This window comes from Frankliniella occidentalis, unplaced genomic scaffold, assembly GCF_000697945.3.
Source record: "Frankliniella occidentalis isolate FOCC.00 unplaced genomic scaffold, Focc_3.1 Scaffold306, whole genome shotgun sequence".
NCBI lineage: Eukaryota > Metazoa > Arthropoda > Insecta > Thysanoptera > Thripidae > Frankliniella > Frankliniella occidentalis.
In genome coordinates this window covers 357,794-368,163 of record NW_026267431.1, presented here as the reverse complement: position 1 = coordinate 368,163, position 10,370 = coordinate 357,794, and the positions used below count along the sequence as shown (strand labels likewise).

Below are 10,370 nucleotides of genomic sequence, written 5' to 3'. Positions count from 1 at the left end.
TTCTGGATCGCGTATCCGGGGGAAGAAGGAGGAGGAGGGTGGCGGCGAGGGGGAGAGAGGGAGAGCGAGAGAGATGGGGGAGGGGAGGCCTTTTAAAAATTCACCCCGGCAGCATTCCAGCGCGCGTTTTCCGGTCATCCTTTCTCTCCGAACCCCCTTCTCTTCTCCTTGTCTTTTGCCTCATGCGCGCGCCCGCATGAGCGCGCGCAGCGCTCCAGTTTTGTTTTTTTGTTGCTCCCTTTTGCGTTCGCTTTTGCGCAAATGTAGTGCCCGACTGAGGAGGACGCGCGTCACCCGACGCCACACACTGTTTGCATAACGCTCGCTGGACTAGCGCGCTTGCTTTAGGCCAGGGCCGCGCGTCGCGTCGCGTAGGTGGCGGGAGAGAGAGGGGAGGGGCTCGCGGCTCGGCTCCGGCCGCCCCCGGTCGCCCCCGCGCGCGACGCCTCCCGGACCGGGCGAGACAAGGCGTCTCGTTTTGTTGTGTGTGCCCCGGGCCACCCCCGCAACGCCTCACCCCCTCTCCCTTGCCGCTCACCTCGCGACCGCTGCTCCCCTTCCCGCGCACCTTGGAGTGGCGTGGCGTGGCGCGGCCGCGAGGGAGGCGCGTGCAGGACACGCGCCGGCCGCGTGCACGCGGGGGAGGAGAGCAGCGCCGAGCCACTGGACACCACCGCTGTCTCTCTGCCACCCGTCGTCGCCACTTCAGCAGCCGTCCATGTAGTGCTGTACCCTTTCGTGTTGGATCCCTGCGGAGTGTCACTCACGACAGAAATGTTACTGCAGGGCGGGGAAGGAGGTGTAGTCGTTGAAGGTAGTAACTCGGGATGGGCGTCGTTGGCGGAGAACGAGCTCATGACACGCTTCGCTTCGGCGCGCGCGCGCGCGTCCCGGGTAGCTCCACTGCCGCCCCAATCTACCCCTCCCCTTCCGTCCCCCACCCCCGACTGGGGTGCACTTCAACCCCTCGCAATGTAACAGCTGGGCTCACATGCTCGCTGCACTGGAGCGGCCGTCGCGCCACCGACCACCGCGCCTGGTGTCTCGATGGCCTCCTTCTGCTTCCCCCACCCCTCTTCTCCTCCCTCCTCCCCCTCCTCATCGTCGACGTCGCCCTGGTCCTGCACTACGTCGAACGGTGTCCGGGAGCAGAGGAGTCCAGGGGGAGGCGAGAGCCGAAATCCCGGTAGCCACACCGCCCTCGTTCGCCCTCAACCCCTTGCGAAAGGCTCCTGCTCCCCTTCCTTGAGCCGCTCCAAGCCGGTCCGGGAGGGTGGTGGTGGAGGGCCTGCTGCGCGGAGCCCAGCCCGCGGAGCTCGCGGTGCGCGCCCCGGAGCCGGGCCGACCGCTGCGCCATCTGTAGGCCGGTCGGCGCGCGGCGGAGGCTCGGTTAGTTGCGGCTCCCCCCGCCAGGCGCGCCCGCGCGGCTGCCGGCTGCCCCTCCTCGCCTCCCTCCCCCGCCCCCTGCCCCTCCTCCCAGCCGGCTGGCACGGCCGGCCGCCCGCCGCCTTGCCTTGCCTCGCGTCCGTCCTGTCAGTCGGCTAACAGGCGCGGAGGGAGAACCATGCGTGCGTGTGTGCGAGCTGCGTGTGTGTAACTGTGACAAGCGTGCTTGCGACGGACATTGTTGTCAGTAACCAAGTTTTTTGTAAACTAGCTAATTTATTTTTGCAAGTAATATTTTTCGTGTTCTCTCTCGTCCCGTCGCCGTGTTTTTGACAGTGATTTGTTGTGCACTGGATTATTACTTCGATTACGACAACGACTTCATCACATCGCTCTTTAGTGAAAAATAAAAAGTGTTTCGCGAGTGAAGTGTGAGTGTTCTTCAGTGATGACAAGTCAAGCCGACATCAACCAACGACCTCGCCTTGGATTAAAGTGATTTAAAGTGCTTCAGTGAGTGCTGTGGTGTGGCCCCCCAAAAAGTGCAAAAGACGTCGCAACATGTGTTGTTGATGCCTGTGGATACCACCACGTTCGCCCCATTTTTTGGAATAAAGTGCTGATGTGCCGGCGGAATTAATGGCTCGCTTTCGCCGTTAATTCTCTTCCGGGAAGAAAAAAGTTGACCGAGAGTGAGTGAACACCTCAGCTCGCAAGATGTGGATTACCAACCATGGATTGCTCATCGTGCTCGCGACTCTTCAGCTGGTGAGTAGCGGAGCGGCAAAACTGTCATCGGAAGTAAACACACACACACGACTGGCTTTTGCGATCGCGTCCAAGTGTCGCGCTGTCGTCGGCTGACGCTTGGCTGGATGGACTGGACAGTGGACCGTGCAGTGGTGTAGCTCGGCACGGCCCGGGGGGCATCATAGGACTCAGTTTTCAAAGGCCTAGCAGAGGGAATCCTTTTTCGAAACGTCAGGCGTTGTTGCGCGATCTGCTCTGGCGGGCACCGGCCGGCGGGGGCCCCTGGAGGACGAGGGGCGCGAGGGTGTGTGGGAACCGCGGGGCGGAGGAGGGGAGTACTCGGAACCGTTCCGATGCGATAGGAAAGCCCGAGGATGGGGCGTTTTATTGGAAGCGTCGACGGCGTCGCGACGCGCTCGAGACGCTGTCGGTCGCCGCGGTGTTGTAGTGTAGCGTGCCGGTGCGCGGCCGGCCGGGAGGGTGAGCGCCGCCGTCCCGTCCACCCCTCCTCCCCCGGGGCAGCGCGCGCGGCTCGCCTCGGCCGGGCTCGGCTCGCTTGGCTTGGTTTGGCGGTTTGAAGCGGCCGCGCGTCGCCCGCACCCTGCTGCTGCTGCTGCTCCTGCCGATGGCTGCACCGGGCGGCGGCGCCGCGACGCCTCGCCACGCCGGGCAGCCAGCTCCCCCGGTGCAGCCGCGCGTTCAAATATTAATTCCGAACCGAAAGGGGAGAGAGTGGTGCGGAGAGCGCGCGTTGTGGGGATGAGTTAGAACCGCGCTTCTGCTGGCGGCTCCTCTCTCGCCGAGGTTGGAAAATAATTCTTTATTATTGGAGTGGGTCGCTGGCTGGCGTTGGCTCGTCTCTTATTTATGGCGGTGTAGGGGCGCGGGGCGCGGCGCGGCGGTGACAGTCATAACGTTAACGTTTGCTTTGATCGCTGGTCGCGGTGAATGGCTGTAACGCCCGGGGGATGGGGTGGGGTGCGTCGTGGGGCGAGGGGGGCGGGTCGTATTTCAATGCGTTAGAGGGAGAGGGGACCTGGGGGCGGCGTTGTCTGTATGGGGTGCAAGTCAGAGACCCGCCGGTGGTGAATGGGCGAGTGTGTGCGTTTTCACGGCAGCAATGGCAGAGCAGTAGTCGGGCGGATTGAAATGGAGTGCAGTTGGGCCCGCGATTGCCAACAACCACCACCACCCTCCTCTTTTTATACACACGCACTCCTCCTGTTTTACACTTTTCAATCTCCCCGAGTTGCTGTATGAATGGGAGGTGCAGGGCGCTCCGCGGCGGGGCGTGGCGGGGCGGGGCAGGGTGCTGCGGGGTGCGGTGGGGCCTCTCCATTTCCTATGTGCGGCCGTGGCGGCGCTGCTGCTGCTCCTGGCCGCCTCGATGCTGTTCCCCGCCGTCTTGTACGTGCCTCTGTGGTGGTGCTTGCGCGCGACGAACGCGGTGAAAAAGGAAATGGATCCCCCCCGCTGCCCCGGCTGCGTATTGGTAATATCAGAATGATTTTTCAAATTGCCCTGCATCGGTAATGCGGTCTGGCGGTTGAGCTGACCGCTGTGGTTTTAGGCCCCCGGTTCATTACATGTAGTGCTGGTGGTGCGGCTCGGACAACAGTCGGGCTGACCCGCCGCCGACGCCGCCGACCCGTTTTCTTGCATGGATCTCTCTCCTTTTCTCTCCTCCCGACTCGCTCATTCTCCCGCCTTGCTGCGCTTCTGAGTAAAGTCCTTTGCGCAGAGTGCAGTGTGGTGGTATTTTGCTTGCCGACGGTTTCGCTACCGATCCGGGAGGAGGAGGAGCGGGAGCAGGACGATGATGAATCCTTCTCCTGCTCCTCGGCGCTTTTCAAAGGAGCGGCGGCCGGCGCCGCGGCCACGCCCCGCCACGCCCCGTGCCTTACCGCAAAAGACGGGCGCTGCAAGTGCTGCCTGGGCCGGCGGCCCGCGGGGCTGTCAGCCCCACCCCGCCCCTCCACGCCCCGCGCGCGGAGCAAATACCCCGGCCGGTCTCCTCTTCCTGAGCTTATCGCCTCTAAGTGGTACATACCCGTACGTTTTTTCTGTCAGCACCGCCGAAGGGGGCGACCGCAACGGGGGCGCACTCGTTTCTTGTTAGAGACCGGGCCGGCCGCCTACTGTCGGTGTGCCCGGGGGGCGTCCAATTTCGTGTCGTCTGCTGCAGCTCTGGACGCTACCGCAGCAGCCGACGTGGCGCCACCGCCCCTCTGGGCTTTGGGCGGCTCTCTTACCGGCCGTCGGCAAAAGGCTTTCAAATGTATCGGCGGCGGCGGCGGCGGCGGCTGCCCGTCGGCAGGACGGGGTAAAATGCGCTCGCAGATGGCCGCTAATGATAGGCGAACAGATGACCGGCTGCTGTAAACAAAAGCGGCGCCCTCCTCACCCCGCAGTGCAGAGAGTCTTGCGATCAGATGATTCGGCAAACCTCTCCTCCCCTCCCCTCTGCCTCTCTCCCCGTCCTGAGCCGCCCCTGTCGGCAGTGGCCGGCAGCCTGCAGCTGTTGCACTCCCAGGGACGGCGGCGACGACGGAGGAGGAGGAGGTGGGGGGAGGAGGGTTGGCCGGAGCCGTCGTAGCACAGGGTCGCCTCGTCTTTGTCCGTGGTTTGGAAGGTCGTTGGAAGCGAGGGGGAGAGGTGCGGGGGGAGGGGGGAGGTATCGCTTCTTTTGACTGAATGGCCAGTGCCCCACCTTGTCTCCCTTATCTGTCCTCTCTCTCTCTCTCTCTATCTCTCTCTTGCCTTACCTATGCGGCCCCGCCCCGCGCACAGCCTCTCCTCGCTCGCCTCTCCTTGAATTCGCTGCCCTGCTCTCGGGGAATGCGTGTCCTTCGCGCAAGCAGCAGCAGCGGCGACCGTGTATTGTGTCTGACCGGCCTGGCAGGCTGACGCGGCACGGCGGGGCACGGCGGGCCGGTCGTAGGTGACCCCGCCAGGCCCCGCCAGGCAGGCGCTGTTGTCATTAGTCAATAGTTGTCCCGGTGCGTGCGCTGCGTGCTCGCGGCCCCGCTGCTGTGTGTGCATGTGCCGTACAGTCCGCGCGGCAAGTCGTGGTCCGCCCCCGCACGACGGCGGCGGCGTCCTCGCGGCGCGGCCTCCTCGTCGGGGTCCATTGTACTCTCCGATAGTATTTCGGTGGTTACGTGTCGGTGCGGTACCGCCCGCACGCGATGCGAGTTAGGCCCCAGCTGCTGGGTGGCCCCCGCGGCGTGGCGTGGCGGTGCGGGGCCCCCGTGGCGCGGCGTGGTGCGGCCCGGGCGGGTGGTGGTGGGGCCCTAGCGTGGCCATGCTAATTCCGCGTTCATTCCTCATGCATGCCTGGAGCGGCGCCGGAGGTGTGAACACGCCGCCGCGGGCCGTGCGGGTGCGGTGCGGGGGCTCCACGGGGTGCCGCCTCCTCCGAGTCTGGAAAATTTGGCGGTGGGTGGCAACGTATATGGAAGACTTGTGTATGTAGGCGGCGTGGCCTCGAGGGGTTCGCGGACCGAGTCGCCGCGGCCACCTTCTCTGGTCGAGCGGGGGAGGGGGTGGCTGCTGCTGCTGGGGTGACTGACAGGACGACGACGGACGGCGAACCCGCTAGGCAACTCGGCAGATGTGACACAGTTTCCGTGCGGACGGACTGACGGACAGCCGGAGCGGGCCGGGCGGGCGCGGGGGCGGACAAGGGGTGGGGGTAACAACAGCGGGCGAGGCGACGGCGAGGCGGCGTGCCGACCGTTTTATTGGGCATGTGCCGGACATGTGTCCCCGGGGAGGCTTACGAGTCTCCGGACAAGCGAGCATTTCATCTATTTTCAGTTTTATGGCGGTTTCGTCGTCCGACCATAGCCATCCAGTCCAGTCATCCATCTAGCCATCTAGCCAGTCGTGTGACGAGTGTGTGTGTGTGTGTGTTGTGTAGGGTTTGTTGTCATGTGTTTGTCGCTGCTTACGCAGGTGTCGGCGTCCGGCGTCTTCGAGCTCCGGCTCAAGTCGTTCATCAACGACTACGGCAAGGACGCGGTGGGGCAGTGCTGCTCTGGGGAGACGGGCGCCGAGACGTGCACGGCCCCGTGCCGGACGCGGTTTCGCGTCTGCCTCAAGCACTACCAGGCGCGCGTCGACACCACCAGCCCCTGCACCTTCGGCGACATCGTGACGCCCGTCCTCGGCGACAACTCGCTGCAGATGGACGCGCTGCAGCCCACTGATGGCTTTAGCAACCCCATCCGCTTCCCCTTCGACTTCACTTGGCCGGTAAGTAAAACCCCCCTAGTGTGTAACACCCCGAACGGAATGGCTTTCTATTTTCCTCTCGTGTGTGTAAGGCTGCTGCAGCAGCCTGCAAGCAGCGAGCGACAGCAGCTGCTGATGGTGACACCGTCACGTTGCAGGCGCGAGCGAGAGTGTATTTTTTATTTATGGGGGAGGGGGGTGGTGGCTTTCCTCTGGCGATCGGACATGGTGTGTGTGTGAGTGTGTGTGTGCGGAGGGAGAGCCTGAGCTCCGAGGGAGGCAAACTCGCCTTACTGCCTGCCAATGCCAGCACAGGCTGCTCGGCCGGCCGGGGGGAGTTTTAAATTTGCACGGTATGCCGGGGGTGCATTCAGCGTCACACACACACGCACGCACTCGCACACAGGCATGGCCCCTGCTCCATTGTTGCCTCCGCATGTATTGAGACGCTCCCCCCCTCCTTGAGGTCATGCACCCGCTTTCTTCCCCCACCCCTGCCTCCTCCGTGCTGTGTGTGCGCGCGCGCGGGCGCGCGTAGGGGTCAGGGTTCCTGCTCATCCTCCTCATCCTCATCCTTAGGCTCAGCGCGCGAAGCAGATAACCATCACCACGTCCCCTCCTCCCCCACCACCTCGCCCTCCGCCTTCTTCGTAACGACCTTGCGCAAACATATTGGCTTCACGCGAAATATCATCCGGAATGCAAATAATAGCTCCGGCAGCGCAAATCCCATTTTCTTCGCGCGTCTTTTCCTCTCCCCCCTCCTCCCTCCATCCTGCCCTCCATTTGCCAGTTGCTGCTGCCGTGCGTGGGATGGACCTGCGCGTCCTCATTTATCACGTATGGGAAATCCCGTCGCCCCGGAGGAGCAGCCTCTGTGTGCTGCTCTGCTTCCCTTAGCCGCGTGCACCGACTGCTGCGAGCGGGGGGCGGGCGGGGGCGGGCGCAGGATGTGGAGAGGGGGCGCAACCTGGCAGCGGGGACGGAAACGGCGGCCCCGGGGGCGGCGGTGGCGGCACCCGCGCGCACATAACGTGCTGCAGTGCTCACACACGTGGAGTGAACGTGTGAGCGAGAGCAGTGTGTGCTGTGGGACACGATCTCTGATGAAAATGGTGTGGTTGGTCCTCCCGCTCCTGCTCCTCCGCGCCGGCCGCCCTGTCGCTCGCGTGCTGCTCGCGGCCCAGATGATGATGATGAGGAGGAGGCGCAGTGGGGCGAGGAACTGTATCATCGCGGTCCTTATTACCTCCTTAGTTGGGCACAAAAAAACGGACGCCGGGTGTCCTTCTTGTCCTGCCGGTCAGGCTCCTCCTCAGCCCGTGCGGCCCCGCTGTTGTTGGGGCCTAAATGCACCGGCGGTGCGTACAACACCATCTCCCTCCATTTTACGCTCAATGGCCGTGCCGCCGCCGCTGCAACCGCTTCACGCTCGTTAGATGGATCCCTCTCTTCTTTTGCTCCCCGTCATTTTTCTCTCTTGCCCCGCGCCGCTCACTCGCACACCTTTTCATTCTACGATATTACACCGAGTTGTTGTTGTTTTTTTTGCGTTACCGCGGCCGGTCTGTGTCGGTCTCAGTGGCCAGCAGTGGCAGGGACTTACTGTATTCCGCTCCATGGCTGCAGGCCCTGCAGGCTGCCGCAGCGAGCACTTTGTGGGCGGGGAGGGGAGGGGCGCGGGGCTCAGGCACGTCATGAGGGCGACACTTGTCAAGCCGCCCGCGTGCTTCATCATAATAAATTTCATTAATTTTCTTTGAGACTTAAAATCGTCCCCCTCTGAGCTTTTTTGTCTTTACTTTTTCGTTTTTGACGTGTGTACTGTACCATACTTCTTGGGCCGGCCCACTTTTGTCGCGTTTTATCAGCCCCAGCCGGATGGCACGGCCAGTGTGCAGCGCGAGGTCGATATCCGGCCTGCTGAAAGAAAGCCGACCCGCCGGGGGGCTCTGCTCTGCTGCCGCCAGATTCGCGGAAATCTTTTGTTTATCGTCTGCCTCTCTTTTTCCTTTGCTCTTTATCCGGCCTCGTGTGCGTGTGTGTGTGTGTGTCTGGGCGGAAGGGGGAAGTGAGCGAGCGCGCCGCGCCCCTTTGGGGGACTCCTGTGTGCCGCGGTGGCGGGGCGGGGCGGGGCGGGGAAGCGAGGGGTGGCGCTTGGCGGCAGCGCAGTTTTGTGTCCCCTAAAAATGAAATGTGGTCGGAAGCGCCCGGTGCTTGGTACGACGGCCCCGACTGTGTATCGGTCGCGCTGGTGAAGGGAGGGAGTGAGGGGGGAGAGAGAGAGGGAGGGAGACAGACAGCTGCAGTCGTGGGTATCCTTTACTTACTTACCCCCCTCCCGCTCCCTCGCGGGGCGCCGCCGGCCGCTTCTGCCTCTGGTTTGGGCGCTGCACATTGTATGTTTCGTTTTGCTGCTGATACGCCCGTCCCTCTCACATACACACACACGCACACACAAGCACTCGCAACCTGTCTGGAAATGAAATTGACTGGCCGCCCGCCGGTGACCACCGTGTGTGTGTGTGTGCGCGCGCGCGCTTGTGTGTGTGTGTAACCGTCGCGGCGCGGATGGAAAAAAGTTTTTGTCGGTTGCATACGCTGTATGTGTACTGCCGTGGTGCGCTGCTGAGAACCGGTCCCCCCCACCCCCTCCCCTCTTCTTCCCTTTCCCCTTGCCGCCGCTCCACCCGCATGCTTTATCTCTTTCCCTCACTTGCTTCTTTTTGTGGATTGAGGTGCCTCCTCTCTTCTCCTTGCCGCCGGTGGTGCTGCCGCTGCTGCTTGTATGGGTGTTTCTCAGGCCCGGGGTGCATACGGCGGCACACCTGTGGTGTGTGTGTGTGTGTGTGTGTGTGTGTGTGTGTGTGTGTGTGTGTGTGTGTGTGTGTGTGTGGACCCAGGACCTCGGCATACTCATCTCTTCTGCTCGGGGTGCCCCGCCCATGACCTCGTTGCATTCGGGGCCGATGAAGGGTGTGTGTACTAGTAGAAGTATCGCAGGTGCTATTCCACATCCGGTCCCTCCTCCTTCATCCCTGCTGCTTTCTTATCGCTCAGATGAGGACCCCCCCGCCTCCTCCCTGGCACCCACACCACCTCTGCTGGGCGGCCCTGCCGTGCCCTGTCCTGCCCTGCCTTTGCACGCTTGCTTGTCCTTTTTTTCGTATTTATTTTCTCTTCCCTTCCCTTTCCGTGCAGACCCCGGGCTGCCCCACGGGTGGGACCGTGGGACTCGGCCGTGGTGCCGGTGGTTGGTGCCGTTCCATTTTGAGGCACTCTTCATCAGACCGCGTGTGTGTGTGTGTGTGTGATTGTGCGTGTGAGTGTGTCAATGCCTGGTCAGCGTTATCGCCGCATATACTGGTTTAGGCCCCCGCTGTCCTGATTGACAAATGACCCTCCCCGTCATTGCTCCCCTTCTCTTCCATACCCGAGTGGAGGAGGGCCATTTCATTCTCGAGGAGCAGCAGCAGCAGCAGCGCTCTCCACGACTCTCTCTCTCTCCCTCCTTTCCGGCTCGGAGCGGGAGCGCACGGAGAGTGGAGGACCCTCCATAGCGCGGCTGGCGGCGGCGTTGGCTCCGGTCATAAATTCCGGTTTTGAGGTGAGAGATGATTCGTACCTGTCGCCGCGCGGCTCGGCCGCCTGCTGCTGCTGCTGCCCGCGCGCAACGCTGCTGCACTTCCCTCTTTTGCTCCTCTCCTTTATGACGAACCACTCGGCATGCGGTCCGCTTGCCAATTATCTGCTGTTATGACCCGCCCGATGTGGCGTGGCGCTGCGTGGTGCGCGGCTGCTTTACTCCCCCGGGCCGGTCACACGCAGGGCTCGTCCTCGTCGTCCTCCCCGACCCCGTCCTCGACGCCGCCCTGGAGGTCCGCGACGACGACGAAAACGCGGCATGAATGAGAAGAACGAGTACGGTTAACATCTCTGTATGTGCGCCGCGTACGCCGCGCCGGTGCATGTTGATGATTCACTCCTGACCCCCCCCC

General features: G+C 63.0%; 1 protein-coding gene across 1 annotated transcript in view; it reads left to right on the top strand.

The window, feature by feature from the left end:
* Window positions 1-1,502: 1,502 nt before the first annotated feature.
* Window positions 1,503-10,370, top strand: part of LOC127750991 (neurogenic locus protein delta-like) — a 20,280-nt gene continuing 11,412 nt past the window's right edge. Inside the window, exons 1-2 of the mRNA XM_052273843.1 lie at window positions 1,503-2,154; window positions 6,094-6,393. Coding sequence (XP_052129803.1) covers window positions 2,104-2,154; window positions 6,094-6,393 — 351 coding nt within the window. The 5' untranslated portion in view covers window positions 1,503-2,103. The remainder of the gene's footprint in view (window positions 2,155-6,093; window positions 6,394-10,370) is intronic.